Source organism: Pezoporus occidentalis, unplaced genomic scaffold (assembly GCF_034315485.1).
Source record: "Pezoporus occidentalis ecotype Australia unplaced genomic scaffold, CSIRO_AGI_Poc_V1 ctg27, whole genome shotgun sequence".
NCBI lineage: Eukaryota > Metazoa > Chordata > Aves > Psittaciformes > Psittacidae > Pezoporus > Pezoporus occidentalis.
This window is the reverse complement of record NW_026914611.1, coordinates 8,474,593-8,490,650: the sequence shown is the minus strand read 5'-3', so window position 1 is coordinate 8,490,650 and position 16,058 is coordinate 8,474,593. Positions and strand designations below refer to the sequence as shown.

The following is a 16,058-nucleotide window of genomic DNA, read 5'->3' as shown; positions in this document are numbered from 1 at the left end:
CTGATATTGGAGAAATAACTAATGGCCTCCTGTAGTAGAGGATGGCTGAAAAGAGTAACCATCCTCAGAAAGATGTCCCCTGCTCGTGAGAACATGCTGGAAAGTTGAGTGGGTGAGAAGCAAGTTAAAAAATTGGCTAGCTGTTTTATAAATGTTTGTGTCATTTTGTAATATTTTGGTAAATACATGTTTTCCATTTTAAGATTACTCCTGTTGAAGAAAAGGCCAGCGTTATGCCGAATTCGCTACACATTTTCAACGCCATAAGTGGAACTCCAACAAGCACAACAGTTCATGGGATGCCCAGTTCTTCTTCAGTTGCATGATTGTTTTGTAAAGGAAAGTCTGTTTCTTTTTTAAAGTATGTGGATTTGCTTCATTGGTGTGCGAACTCGGGATGATTTTGAAGCTAAATGTTCGGCACGTGCAAGCTGTATAATCCATACGAATGTCTGAGCACACTTAGCAAATAGCAGTTACTGGTAATAATCTTTTAGAGTAAGGGAGACACACATATATATTTTTAAATCTTGCTGGTAACATTTTAAAGTATTCACAATGTCATTGCAGAAGTGTGTGTTGGAAAACTGTAAAGTTGAAGTTAATTTCTCTTTTGCATTAGAAAGTATTATCAAGATGAATTGCACATTACAAAAAAAGTGTTGTGGGATGTAATTTTGCAGATGTAACGTTCAGGTGTTCTTTTTGTGTATGGCACATAGAGATTGATTCCAAGTACAAGAACTATTTTGAGGCTAGACAGAGACACTAGTTTTTTGGGTTTAATGGAACTGACAGTAGTTTTTGTACCATTTGGCAAATTGTTGTGCTTTATTTTATACCTTGTTGCATTTTGGAGGTATGTGAGCTTAGATCTTATTAAACAACTAAATACAACCAAAGGTCTGTATTAATGAACACTGACTTATACTAAAATATCAATAGTAGTAAATTGTTATGTACATATTGTTTGTTAATACAGTCCATACAGTCTGTACATAAATGTATTACATTTCTAAGCATTTTTTAATATCCATACCAGCTGTTATCCTTCTGCTTTCAGTTTATTGTGAAAATCCTCTCATTCCAAGTATATGCAGACTTCACAGTTCATTTATTCCTGTATATAAATAAGTGCAATATAAAGATGTATACAGTCTTTGCTATGTTAGGTTTATATGCAGTTATTAAAAGAAGAAAACTTTTTTGCCAAAGCAATGGAATATGTAATTGGTGGTCATGGTTACTGTGGTAAATGGTGGTATAATTTAAAGCTTTCTCCATGTTCTTATTCTTTTAAGACATTAATTTAGTAATTTTATATTTGGGGGAAATAAAGGTTTTTAATTTTATTTAACTGGAAGCACTGTTCTGCTGTAATTAAACATTCCGTACTGCATCTATATTAAAAGGAAAAAGGTAGTTACTTTTCTCACTGTGTGCTCTGGTTTTTATTTTAGATGTGTCCCTGGAAGCTTGGTAAGAAAAAAAAACAAACTGGCTTTTTGCAGCTTAAGTATGAGATAAGATACAGACACTTCTAGGGTTTATTTCGTATTCCTTGTCAATTAAGGGAATTTAGGTTATTAGTTAAGACATTGGTTTTGGATCCCTCACATTTGACTCAAATTACATGTTACAATAGCTAAAAATTGTTACTAACCAGTACAGTTAATATTTGGAAGTCTTTGAAACTTTACATCACATGACAGTAGAAATCATCTTTTCCTTATGATCTTCTGGAAGGTAGGTCTGTGGAGAGGGACCTGGGCTGTCCCTCTCCCTGTGCTCTTGTGACCAAGAAAGCCAATGGCATCCTGGGCCAGCAGGTCCAAGGAGGTGATCCTCCCTCTCTACTCAGCCTCGGTGAGGCCACGCCTGGAGTACCGTGTCCAGTTCCGGGCTCCCAAGTACAACAGAGAAATGGAGCTCCAATAGCAAGTCCAGCAAAGACTACTAGAATGATTAAGGGTCTGGATCATCTCTTACATAAGGAAACGCTGAGCTGGGCCTGTTCAGCCTGCGGAAGAAAAGGCTCAGGGATCTGATCAATATGTATAAGTACCTGAAGGGAGGGTGTCAAGAAGATGGGGCCAGACTCTTCTTGGTGGTGCCAGGCAATAGAACTAGAGGCAATGAGCATAAACTAGAACACAGGAAGTTCCACCTGAACGTGAGGAACTTCTTTACTGTAAGGACGACCTAGCATTGAAAGAGCTGCCCAGAGAGGTTGTGGAGTCTCCTTCCAAGAGCCATCTGGACACAATCCTGAGGAATGGGCTCTGAATAACCCTGCCTGAGCAGGAAGGTTGGACTTGGTGAGCCCCGGTGATCTCTTCCAACCTCAACCATTCTGTGAATCTGTGATGTAGTTTACTGTCGTTTTCTGTAGGTAGCATGAAACTCACCTGTTGCCATTACTCATCAAAGGTTTTTCTAGAACAGCTCATCCTGGCAGTGGAAGGCTGGATAACTCTGCTTTTTCCTATTATATTTCTAGAAAAAAAAAATCCTGTTTGTGTAAAATCCTTTTCCTGGGGGGGGGGGAACAAACAAAAACAACAACAAACCAAACCCAACAACAAAAGAAACTAACCAAAAACCAAACAGACAAATGCTTCCAAGGAGTGAACCCACAATGCTGTGTTAAAAGAACTCCCTTTTCTCCCCTCTACCCTATATCCTTTTACTTTTTTGTTCATTTTTGGAAACAGGTGTAAAAATACTTTGTTATCTACCAATGTAGTCAGTTTCAAGGTATTTCATTTTTACAAAAAGATGTCCTCTAAAGTTGTTTTGCAATATATGAATAGGTCAGTATAAATATATTAATAGAAATTGCAGCCATCATGGTGACTTCTTGCAATCACCCCATTTTTTCTAACTTGCCCTTTGCCCTGGGAGCAGAACTGACAGTTTCCTACAGTTGTACACTACCTTTTCCACAGAGACCTCAATTTGACAAAATTGTATGTGCTCACCAACCTGTAAATGTAGTATGTATTTGTAATTCAGTATGTTATCTATGTGTGTTTATAGACACCTAAAGAACTGTTAACTGTTTTCTTACTAAAAGTTGGCCTATGAAAAATAGTGAAATGTAGTTGACAGTTAATGATTATCATGTGTTTAAACCTACAGATATTTTGTTTATAATCTGAGATGATGCATTTTTGTGAGAACGCACACCCTCTAGTGTACTGTTTTGATTTTACATATGCTAAGATTATAATTATTGGGGTTTACCTCTGAATAGTTCATTCTCTACCAGCCTCTGTTTTCTGCTGTTACTTCTGCAACATGTAAATTAAGGATCTAATACGGGTTATTTATTTTATTTACAAAGACTTGGGCTTTGTAGTGGTTTTGGCTGGAATAAAGTTCCTTTTCTTCGCAGTAGGTGGCATGGGGCTATGTTTTGGATTCGTGCTGGAAAGTGTTGATAACCCGGGCATGTTTTGGCTGTTGCTGAGCAGTGCTTGCACAGTGTCAAGGCCTCTTGTGTTTCTCACACCACCCCACCAGCAAGCAGGCTGGGGCAGGGAGGGGGATGACACGCACAAGGAGTTAAACCACAACAGTCCTTTTTGACTTGCTGTGCAGTGTAGCACTTGTGTTTTGCCTGGGAGGACTATGAAAGCACTGGCCTTGAGCGTAATATGGTATTTGCGCCCTGCACGGTTGCTGTCACTGTAGTTAAGGATTTATCTCATGAAGACAGTTAACCATTACACTTTTTCCCTTTTCTTCACCAAGATCCAGTTGGTGGATGAAACAGAGAATGGCACCATCCCCTTCTTTTCCTGTGGGGTAGATTTCTCCCATTTTACAATAACTCTTCAGGATCTTGAACATCCTCAGGCAACCAAAATACTTTCATGGCAAGAATGTTTCCAGCTTTTCCTAAGGTTAACCAACTATTTAGGAACATCACACAGGGATATGTCCCACAGCAGCAGTATGGTTATGGGAAGCAAGGCACGTGGGAGAATATGGGTGCATAACAAACATAACAATGATTTTATAAATATTTTTAAAGTAATACTTAATGAAGTGGAAGGATTTCAAATAAAGCTGTATTTAGATGAGCCTGGCTGTCAATGAAAATACCTGGTCTAGTAAGTCAAGTAAGTGTGTTTTCTAATACCCACTTTCATCTGTTTGTTTTCTTTGTGGGAAGACTCCAGTGAACAGAAGATGTTTAAGTCACTGTCTCTCAGAAGGCTATCTGTTGAAGTTTGGCAAGACTGGAGTGCTATGTTTTTTGTGAACTGCTCAGATGAGGGGTCCTGGTGTTTCTTGGGCTAAGGGTAAAAAAATGGAAACTTCGGGCAGATAATGGCTGATTTCAATTCTCTCTCCGATATTTATAGAAGTGACCATTTTAACACCTTTAACATATTTTGATGGTGGCTTTTTCCTTTCTCTGAAGTTTTATATTGGATGTATAATAAGTTATTTAAAAGCCATTTATATTCTAAATATCTTTTGGTCTTGACACATTTAATTTATTATGGTGATTAGGCAGTGTTTCCCTTTCAAGCCAATTGTAGTAGATATTAGGGTTTGGTCTTTTTTATAGCATTTTCTGTTTGGGGAGGAGTTCTATAATTTCTTCTCTCAATGCACAACTTGCAGTGCTTTCTTGGTTCTTTTTGAACTTTGTCTTTCTCTGTCCATAAGATTCATTGATACTGGATAATGAAAACACATGTAGCTTCTTGGGATGGTGGATTTTGTATCTAGTGCTCTATAATCTTTTTATGTTTGTCACTGTGATATCAGACTCCCCAAAAATGTGAACATTTGAATTGACAAATTAAGATAGGGGACATGAAAATAGTGAACAACATTGACAGAACTGCAAGTGAGAACTTTAATACAGGCCCATGCCCCGGAATAAATATTCTTTTAAACTAGTTAGGTTTCCATTTAATGTTTGAAGAATTGGCATAAGGTTCAACCAGCTTTACACAGACAGAATTTTCAAATTAATGAAGTGAGACGTCAGATTTTTTTTCAAATATATGAGGAAAAACAGATGTCTTCCACTCTAGAACAGTTACCAGACCATATACAAAAAAATGCTGGTAACCACTGAATAAGTGCTTTCAAGGTGGCTTTTAATGTTTGAAAAATGGGATCTGAAGCCTGGAAGGAGTCTGAACAGATTTTGCTGTAGTCAACGCTGTTAGCACAACTACCAGGAGATGTGAAACTTCTGATTGAGCTGTTGAGTAATGTGATTTTTTTCAACGGCATGATCTGTAAATGGAAGAGACAAGAAGTACCCAGGGACATACAGATAACTGTAGGAAAAGGCCCTTAGTTGAGCAGAACTGTCCAATTCATCGCTCCTTCTATAGATGAAAACTCTGTGAATGTTGCTTCGGGAGAGACAAGTCCACAGCTACATGTTGTTTAATAAATCTGTAGCAGCCACCTTAACCATAGGAATCAATAACAAGGCATGTAAGGGTGACAAACGCCTTTTATAATACATCTGTGTATTTGAAAGAATTATCAACATCACTATTTAGACTCTTAAAAGGCCTGTGTCGTGAAAGAACATCTCTGTTCCTCCAGCAGCAATCTGCTGAGGGTTTTGGTTTTTTTTCAGATTGCTTGAAACAATTTTCTCATCATCACTGGTGATGAATCCTAGTTCTGCACCCATAATTTGAAACAGGAGAATATTTTCTCATCACAGTGCATATAAATGCATAACAAAGCCTTGAAACAATTTATCTACATATAGGGCAGGTGACATCCTACACTAAAACCGTTGCCTGTTTTGGAGGCACCGATAACTCCAAACCACAGGAACAGAAGTAGAAATGAAGGAACGCACCGTCTGGTAAAGCCTGAGGCAGCAACATGTTGGCTGAGAGCTGTGTTGTTAAAGCTCAGGACTGGATGATTAACTTGCTGTGCACATCTGCAGGGGAAGATGACTCACAGCCAGGAGTAAAATATGCTTATCACAATAAGCTTGTAGAAAACCACTGTAGCTAACAATACACAGCCAGCTTGGATTATAGGTTACTGTAATTAAATAATTGCCACACTGGATTTTGGTGCTTGTCTAGAAGCCAATGATCAAAACTTGAAAATGTTTGTTACCAATTGGCAGAGGTAACCCTACAATTAATTTTACATTTTATTCCAAAAGAAGTGGATCTGTTTAGCTTGGTAATTAAATACATGGGTGGCAACCAGAAGCTTTAAAAAGAAAGTTGACTGGATGGTGCAAAGCTGTGACAGCAAGAGAGGAAATACTTCTGCTTAGTGACAAACTGAGGATAGTAATGAAATACGCTTATAAATCGAATATTTAAGTGTTAAAAAGAAGAAATGGAAATCAAAGTACAGACAATTGCTAAGGAATTTAGGATGTGGATTGGAAAAATTTACCTCAGGCTGATGAAGATATTAAGGCATTTTGCCAAAATACTTGCTAGCTGCAATAACCTCATTACTAGCAGGTGGTCAAAGGTTAAATTGTGTGGGTATGTTCAGACTGGTTACGTTCTATTGTTAGAAACAGTAACCAAAACCTAGTGTGTGGTGTCCCTGCTTATGGCAGCATGTAAGAGTTGACCAAAAGGTGCTGGCCTGCTAATATTCCTTCAAAAGAAATGTCTGAGCACAGGAATTTGGGAATAATGTTCACATTGTCCCATTACTCAGAGAAAGCATGTGGGATGGTGATCTGCTGGTTGCCATGGTGCTGGTGTGAAACACCTCACTGGGAGGTCTATTAACAGAGAACTAGAATAGGCTTACACGGAAAAGAGGTCTGGTCAAACAGCTATCCTCCTTTGCAGACTATAAATTTAGAGACTATTTTGTAGTTCATTGACTGTGTGCAGTAGGAAATTAATGTGACAAAATTCAGCTCAAGACCAGAAGGAAATGGAAGGCAGTATTTATTTTAAACAAAACAAATCTCAGACACTCACGTTGACTCATAGATTGCACCCAATCCTATTCTCATACCCATATGCTCATGAGCACCAAGAAGCCCATGTCCAAGCAGCCAGGCCAGGCAGGCTGAGATCCCCATGAAAGACAAGGAATGGTGGCTTTTGACTAAACACCATGTCATGGTGGGTCTTCTTTTGCAGTCAAAAACTTCTTCAGTGTGCTGGTTTTGGCTGGGATAATTTTCTTCACAGTAGCTGGTACGGGGCTATGTCCTGGATTTGTGCTGAACACAATGTTGATAACACAGGGATGTTTTAGCTGTTGCTGAGCAGTGCCTGCAAGAGTCAGGCCTTTTCTGCCTCTCACCCCACCCCACCAGCGAGCAGGTTGGGGGTGCACAAGAGGCTGGGAGGGGGACAGAGCCAGGACAGCTGACATCAACTGACCAAAGGGATATTCCATACCATAGGGTGCCGTGGTCAGCATATAGAGCTGGAGTGAGAGTGGTTGTCCAGGGCAGCAGTTACTCAGGGACTGGCTGGTGAGCAATTAGGCTTTTGGCAGCAGTGGGGTTTTTGGGTTTGGGTTTTTTGTTATTTACTTTTTCTTTTTGGGGGTGGGGAGATGGATTATTTTGGCTTGGTTTCTGTTTTAATTAATAAACTATCTTTACCTCAACCCACGAGTTACCACACTTTTACCCTTCTGTTTCTCTCCCCCATCATACTGGGTGCAGGATGAGTAAGCAGCTGTGTGGGGCTGAGCTACTGGCCAGGGTTAAACCATAACAGTCACCCCAGTATTTATATCCTTCAGCTATTACAATCTGATTTTCCATCATAATCTTATTTACCTCTCTCCCCCCCCATACACACACACACACACACACCCCCTAAGATGTGGGGATGGTTGCTACCTGTTGTGTTTCCTCATTGGGCTATCTTCATGGCTACAGCCTTTCTTCCTGCTGGGATAACAAGCAGTGGACTGGCATATAATGTGTGCTGCAACCCTGCTGCCATTCTCCTGTTGCTGGACCTAGGGTCTTCTGCTGATAACTCATCCTGCTGTGGCATTATTGAGCTTAGGCCTCCTGGTCTTGATGTAAACACCATGTCCCTCAGTATTCACCAATTTAACTGCTGTTAATCACATCCTTGGTTATCAATCCATGCTCTTCCTTCAATCCTTGCTTCTTCTCATGCTTCCATATAAATTATTCTCACTCGTATCCCATTCAAGCCATTCTTAACGTTTCTGTTTCAGCACCCTTCAGCACCACAAGTTAGTTCAATATGAGTCAGCCATTATAAATGAGAGTGTGGCCAGATGCTCAAATGCAGCCTGGCAAATGCTATGAGAAAAACAAATGGAGCTGCTCCCTAGAAGACTTCACAAAAGTATTGGTGTCACAGTGGTACTACTCAACATTTTCACTGGTATTCCAGAAACATGTTTTCTAAAAACTGCCAATTTAAATTGTATGAAAACAAAGGTCGATCTCTTGATTTGATTTGCTCCAAACTAGGACTTTTAAACGTAGTATGCTGGTGTTATCACCTACAAAGTCATACTTACAGGAACAAGAAATGGTGGTTCTACCCCCTACCCTACGGTGAAACCACTATGAAACTACTCTGCTGTTGGGTAGATACCGAGGCTAAGGTTTTAATACGCTGACATGAAGAATTTATGCAAGATTCAGAAAAAAACTAGGTTTGAGGAACAGAGGAAATTCTTATATGGTAGGAGATCTGGGGGAGAGTGTTTCAACTTACCAAGTAGAAAATTGAGAAGGGTGTACAATACAAAAGGATAGTGGGTGCTGCAAGGCTTTTTTAATGTGGCTAAGGACGATATAACAGAGATCGAATGCTGAAGCCAGGCAAATTCATTAATCAGGCTCTCAATTCAGATCAGGCTGTTAATCCCCATTAACCACTACATTGAACATTACCAATAGTGCTGAATTCCAAAGGTCTGGGTGCCTTCTGTCTGATATTCTTCACAGTAAGGGGATGTTATCTGTTTAATTACTTTTTTTCAGGTATAGGTAACCTGTGGTACAAAGCCCAAGCTCTGTGCATTAGTTCAGAGCAAATGGTCCTTGTTAGGTCTGAATGCTGTAGCCAGAATTTGAAAAAGTAGGAAATCACCAGAAACCTGGAGAGGGACTTTTTACAAGGGGCAGGGACAAGAGGAAGTGACTTTAAACTGAAAACAGAGAGATTTAGGTTAGATATTAGGAAGAAGTTCTTCACTCTGAGGGTGATGAGGCACTGGCATAGGTTGCCCAGAGGAGCTGTGGCTGCTTCTTCCCTGGCAGTGTTCAAGGCCAGGTTGGATGGGGCTCTGAGCAACCTGGTCTAATGGAAGGTGTCCCTGGCCATGGCACGGGGGTTGGAACTGGATGAGCTTTAAGGTCCCTTCCAGCACAAACCATTCTGTGATTCTATGATACAAGAAAGGAAAATCTTGAGTTAAGTTACAGTGTCATCCAGCTTTGTGACCTTCCTTCAGGCCTAGCTCCTCCCTTACTGAAATCTTGATTCTTGAGAGCATCTTCACTGGGAGAACTGAACCACTAAATTAAAAATGATTGTATTTTATCATCTTTATTTCTTCTGTATGTCCTGATTACAAAATATGTCAGATGGCTGTAAAAAAAACCCCAAACCATATAGCTACAACAATAGAAATTAAATAGCAGGTTAAATAGTGTCTCTCAATTCATATGATTCCAACTTCACCCTGATAGAAAATGCAGCAACACCTGTTAGGAGGATGTGGCAATGGTTTCATAATGTACAACCGTATTGCATAACAGCCAGAGTGAAAAATACATGTTTGATCTTGAGAATGGAAGAGATAAGCCAAGTGCAGTATATCCTTTCTGCCGGGACTGACCTTTCAACCTGACTTTTGTGCCAGTTAATTTCAGCTGTTGGACTGCTGAGGTACTGCTGGTGCTTGGTTCCGTCTGTACAATAGCGTACCCTAGATAAGGTCTCCCTTGACGGATTCTGCTCACCGGTCTTTGTCCTCATCAGTCCTTCTGCAAGCCCCAGTCTCTGAACACTCTTCTTTGGTTGTCCTCCTTTTTCTTCAGGTCCAGTGGCCTTGTTCTGGCCAAAAAAATAATAGTTGACTTCCCTGAAAATAAGCCATTTAGCCAAAGCCCTGCGCTGTGTTCAGCTCCTCTTTTGTTTGTTTTCTGAGCCTGAATGTTCACTGCTGCTGTGGCGGGTGCTTTTAGAAGATACTGGATTTCTTCTGTAGTAGGCCACGATTGCCCTGTGAAACGTCTGTGGTCTCAGCTGAGTGCAATGAAACACCTTTTCTGGAAGGTTTTGCAGGGCCCCAGAGAAGCCCAGCAAGGGTTACTGGTTGGAGTAACCCTTCAAGTCTTGGGCAGGTACCCACCATCAGCTGTTCCCAAGTTAACCATAGAGGAAAACTCAGTGTGAATATTAACGAAACCAGCTATAGCAGAGGCCTCGTTGGGAGTCCGTGTTATCTGATAACAGAAAGAAAAGGAAGTTGTTCTAATGGGACACAAAACCAGGAACAGCTTGTTGTCTCCAGAACTGTAAGTGAATGAATGTGGGAGCGAGACAATGGCACCTTATTCTTAGACCATGTTTCCTTTTAAAACATGTCCTCAAAAAGATAATAAAAATAATCTTTTTCAACATGAGGATGAATATATTTGTGGGTACCTCTTATTGGGACACACCAATAAGTGTCAGCAAGGTGGCAACAAATAGGCAACTTGATTTTATTAGAAAGGAGGTCACAAAGTACAAAGCTACCCCATACATGCACACTAATGAAACAGGTATCCCTGTTTCCTAAAGAGAGGATGCAGATAAATCTTTTCTGCTTGGACAGACTTGATTTTTCACTATAAACAAAAGACAGGCATTACTGCAGCAGTAAAGAAAGCATTTCTGATCAGTATTACCTTCTTGAAAAGGAGGGTTAATAGTGTAGTAAAAATTGGTGTTAATAAAGAACTGCTTTCTAATAACAGTATACAAGCTTAACTTATATGCTTTTAAGTTACATACATAAGTTTAACTCCAGTCTTGAAAAGATAAATGTGGGCTCCGTTCTAGTACTTCCTTCATCTGAAGCATCTGCAATTCTAGAGGGATAAGCCTGGGTTAACTTCTGACGCACAGACTGATTCTCAACCACTCCATTTCAAGTGATTTGTGCAGCTTATGCTGCATTCGTTCACTGGAAGATGATTTTATAGCCTGATACTAAAATGTTCAAATGTCTTATGGACTTTCCATAATAATGAGCGCTTCCATTTTAGGCTATTTCCTTATAGAGCTTTTACCTGTAACTAGGAGTGTTTAAAAGAGCTTTGCTCTCAACCAGACATAATTGCTTCGTTATGTAAGAGAGCAGTATATTGCAGGCTAATCTCTTCTGCATCAATTTCCAAACAAACACAAAAAATTGAGCAATTCATTCTGCTTGCATGCCCATTCCTTTTTAGTTTGGTTTTTTTTTTCCTTTCTTTTCAACATAGATGGCTGCTCTGCATTGGTTTTGCATCCTGAGGGCCTGTTTCCGTTATAGAGAACTTTTTTTTGCATAGACAGTGTACCTGTCATACAGGTTGAACAATCTGAAATCTTTTCAAAGAAAGATTTTCCTGTAGCATGCGTGTGGGATCACAGGACTTAAAATGTGCTGACTCCATGATCTCATTATAAGAAGACTTAGACAATTCTGTATGCAAGGTATCATCTATATTATACAGCATTTTTAGGGTAAAGAAGTAGAAAATTATCTGTGTGAAAATCTGATCAATATCTGCAAAAGTTTGTAACTTCTGTTTCTATGAACAGAAAAAAATAGGTTATTCACTGAAGTTTCAGTGGGTGAATAGACCCCTCACTACAAGAGATACTGAGTTGATGGAGTGGGTCCAGAAAAGGGCAACAAAGCTGGTGAAGGGTCTGGAGCACAAGCTTCATGAGGAACAGCTGAAGGAGCCAGGGTTTTTTAGTCTGGAGAAAAGGAGGCTCAGGGGGAATCTTATCACCATCTACAACCACCTGAAAGGAGGATGGAAAGTGGAAGTGGTTGGTCTCTTCTCCCACGTAACAAGTGTTAGGACAAGAGGTAATGGCCTCAAGCTGCACCAGTGGAGGTTTAGACTGGATATTAAGGAAAATTTCTTCATCAAAAGGGTGGTCAGGCATTGGAGGCATTCTCTCTTGAGAGGAGGAAGCAAAGAAGACTAGAAGTCCCACTGATGGAAAAGGACCCATCTCCTAGCATTTACTGCTCTTTAAAACATTAGTTCAGATGCAGGTATCAAAGATGTTTTCTGTCTAGAGCTGCTAGAAAGCGGGTCTTTTCATTCACTCTTTGCAGGATAGCTTTCAGTACTGAAATTGCACGCAATTTAATTACAGAATTAAAGTCTCTGCATTCTGAGGCTACTTCTCTGATGAGGACAGTGCTAGAAGGCTATAGACAATCTTTCTTGTCTTTCTTTATGTCTTCTCAACTGTCTTTCATTCAGTTGTTGAGATGTCCAGGACAGAGATTGTTGCTTCTGACAAATCAAATGTGTTTCAACACATAGAAGTAATGCGTACTTAAAGAAACAGCTGGGTGTATTCCAATAAGGAGTGTATCCAGAGCAGGAAAAAGTCCTGCCATTTGGAGCGGGCACCTGTTAAGCTCCCAGGCTTTGCTTTTGGTCTGACCTGAAGTTATTCTAGGTGCCCTATGTTCCTACAGGGTGCATTTGAGAGTCTGTGCTTTTCCTCCCAATTCACACTCCAAAGTTTCCCCACAACCTTGTGTTAAGAAATCATTTAATCTGACTATAGTTAAAGTTATCTGTAGGTAGAGGTTGCAGAGTCTGTTGGTACTTTCTGGACCCTGAAAACTGTGTCCCCATGAAAACTATTGTTAAAATACCTAAAATGATCCCATTTCACTTCATCTTCAGGAGCGTGAATCTTCCTGGTATAATTCTTCATGATTTTCTAAAAAACTTTTCCTTGTCATTAGGTAGGTTCCGTGTAATTCTGGTTCCTCTTGAAGGCTGTCTCCTGTTTCTTGGAAAACTCATTATGCTGAGGGAAGCAGCGAGTAACCCAGCAGGACAACCTGACATGCAGGACTAGTTTATTTATGTGCCGTAGTTTCAGTTTATGAAACATGTTATGTAATTTCAGGTGGTTTATGTACATGGCATTGTAACCCTACCTTTGTATTGAATGCATTGTACTCGGATGGCTTTGCAAGAAGCAAAAAGCTGTTGCTGGTTTGTTTCTGATGTCGATTTTTGGTGAGGTTTTGTGGTTTGTTATTTTTTTTCTTTCTTTTCAAATTCTCCCCCTCCCTTAAGGGGAAAATGGGTTGAGCTATTAGCAGGAAGTGTAAGCAGATCCAAGTAATAGCAAATACTGAGCTTTCCAAGCATAGGAAGGGAAGGGGGCACCCCTGTTTTAAAAGCTGACAGAACAAAGTGATTGAGTTGTCTTGTGTTCCTTACGGGGAATCAAACACCCAAGAGAGTGCCAAGAACAAGAAAATGAGAACAGAACTGCACAGGCCAATAACAACATCTCTTTTCTTTTTTAATTTGGACAAGTATTAAAAAATCAGGAGGCCAGATGATAGAGAAGGGTAGAGGTGCTACTGGAAAAGGCCAAAGAGAAGCAGAGAGGTGGGTAAGCCCTTAGGAATGCTGCAGTGTGTCTGTGATGCTTCTGTTGCTTCACGGGTGAATCTGTATTGCCCAGTGCCATCTCGGTATTTCTTGCTGCCATAGACCAAACTCCATTTTGCAGGAGCTGGGGTCCAGATGAAGGTCTGAAAGTGCAAATGGCAGAGCAGGAAGGGTGAAAGGGATTTCTAGGCTGGGGATGCTTCACAATGGAAGATGGTGGGGAGGGTTTGGGGTGGGTGTTCACAGATGATGAAGGACCTGGCAGGTCTCAAATGAATTTCATTGAGGCTGTAGCAACAAGAGGGTCTCTTTTTAAGCACCACTTACCCAGATTAGCAAGCTAGAGACGATCCTGCCCCTCTCTTCAGGCCCTGCTCCCCTTCAGTATGGGATCCCCACCACCTCTTCTAGCCCTTTCCTCCATTACACTGTCCCTTCCACCCAAACTTCCCTCCCACTGACCCCTTTAAACACAGTATGCTGCCATAATCCAAATGAGCCTCGGATGCTTGGATCTTTCCGTAGTCACAAAACTGACCAAGATTTCTAAGATTAAATATGAAAATTGACTTTCTACTGACTTCACAAGAGAGTAGTGAAATAAATTAATCTATTGAAATTTATTTACATATTAAATCTGTCAGATAATGCTGCTAAAGTTTTCATTTGATCTGAATGAGATACAGTAGAACTATAGGCAATACAAAGAAGGAAGCTTTGTAAACTATGGTGAAAACATCACACTTTAGTTCCTAAGTACTGGGTCAGTTTAACTCCAGTCTTTAAACATGTGCTTGAGCCAAAGCAGAGATTGGTCAAGAGATGACACTTGAACATGCATTGTGCAGTCAACAACGTGATTCATTTTGTAGGGCTGGTTGCACAAGCTGACAAGATAATCCAGCCAGCCCTAGCAGCTGCTGTGCTGCTGACACTCAGAGGTACTGTCCTTAGGAGAAAAGTAAGTGCAGTTAAATATAAAGTTAAGTACAATTTGTCTGAAAACATAGAATCATAGAATAGTTAGGGTTGGAAAGGACCTTGAGATCACCTAGTTCCAACCCACCTGCCGTGGGCAGGGTACACAATGCAACAAAAAGCTAAAAGATTCACTCGAAATGTCAGGTCTTGCAACATGAATCTGAAGTTTCTGAATGGGAATATCAATGTGGAGGTACAAAGAAAACAAATTATTGCTGGAATGGTTAGGTGGTTTCAATATGCTTTGAACAACATCCAGCAAACTTGCTGCATTGCCCTTAGAGAGGGTGATGTTGTGGGTCAGGTAAATTCAAATGTAATATGAAGAAAGGCAGAGGTATGTAATTCAAAATAAAACTTCCACCACCCAATGAAAGGCCTGATTCTTTATTTATACCTTTGCTGTTATCTTTTCTTGTTTAATAAGGTTACGTGTTTCGAAGGTGTGTATTTCTCTGCAGTAGAAAGGAATACATAAAGTCTTTGAATTCTGTCCTACTGCCCCTACCAGCTGCCCTTAATACTTACACTAACTCTTCTGTTTGCCTACCCCACATACTTGCTGGGAGCGCCCTTCCTTGGCAGGCAAGAATCTCCCAGCCTCAGAGATGGATTGCACAAGGTCTGACAGTAACTCATCACCAAAACTAGGATTCCTATGTGTGTTCCTGTTCCCCCAGTCTCATGGCCTGATGCATTGCACAGGTATAACACAATGTGTGCACTCTGTATTTGACTGTGACGCATAGTACAAAGGTTAAGGCTGAAGGCTGGACTCACCAAGGCACTTCAAGGCTGGAAGGGAAAGTCTGATCTCTAAGTCCAAGATCAAGATTTCTAACAACTCCTTGCAACTGTCAGCTAACGCTGGTTTCCATACAGACCTGTGCTTCCAGAACTGAAGTTTCCTGTTAAATCAAGGCTTTGCTCTAAACTCTGTCCCTTCAGATTCCCCAAGGGAGAAACTGTGGAGAAAAAGAGCAGCAAAGGTGTTGCCATGATGGAGATAGATACAAAGAGGAACTGGACAACCCCAGCTCAGTGGGGACATTCTTTGCTTCTCCTGATGGATTGCATCTACTTTTGATAGATGTCTGTGTGAGGCTTCTTTCCCTTGCTGGTAATTCACCCTGTGCTCTCCTTGTCAATAAAAATACAAGTGAATGTAGCTGGCTCTACAGAGAATACAGTGTTATAGAGTAAACAAACTGGAAATAAAACACTCTGAATTATTGACCTCAAGTTATGTTTTCAAGCAAAATAAAAAATCCAAGCCCACTTTTTGGCAGAAGTAACTTCACCATATACTGTGTACCATTAACTGATTAGTTCTACCTCTGCTATGTTATCTGCAGGCTCCACTAAAGGAACCAAAGGTTTTTGGCATCAGTCTGGGGCAGCTCCACATAAATACAGTTGATGTAATTACTTTATTTATGTA

At 40.4% G+C, this 16,058-nt stretch overlaps 1 protein-coding gene across 19 annotated transcripts in view; it reads left to right on the top strand.

Annotated features, from left to right (window-relative positions):
* Positions 1-1,432, top strand: part of DOCK9 (dedicator of cytokinesis 9) — a 112,990-nt gene extending 111,558 nt beyond the window's left edge. For all 19 annotated transcript variants that reach the window (XM_062624658.1, XM_062624656.1, XM_062624663.1 and 16 more), the window contains one exon: positions 204-1,432. In XM_062624658.1, coding sequence (XP_062480642.1) covers positions 204-326 — 123 coding nt within the window. In that variant the 3' untranslated portion in view covers positions 327-1,432. The remainder of the gene's footprint in view (positions 1-203) is intronic.
* The last annotated feature ends 14,626 nt before the right edge of the window (positions 1,433-16,058 follow it).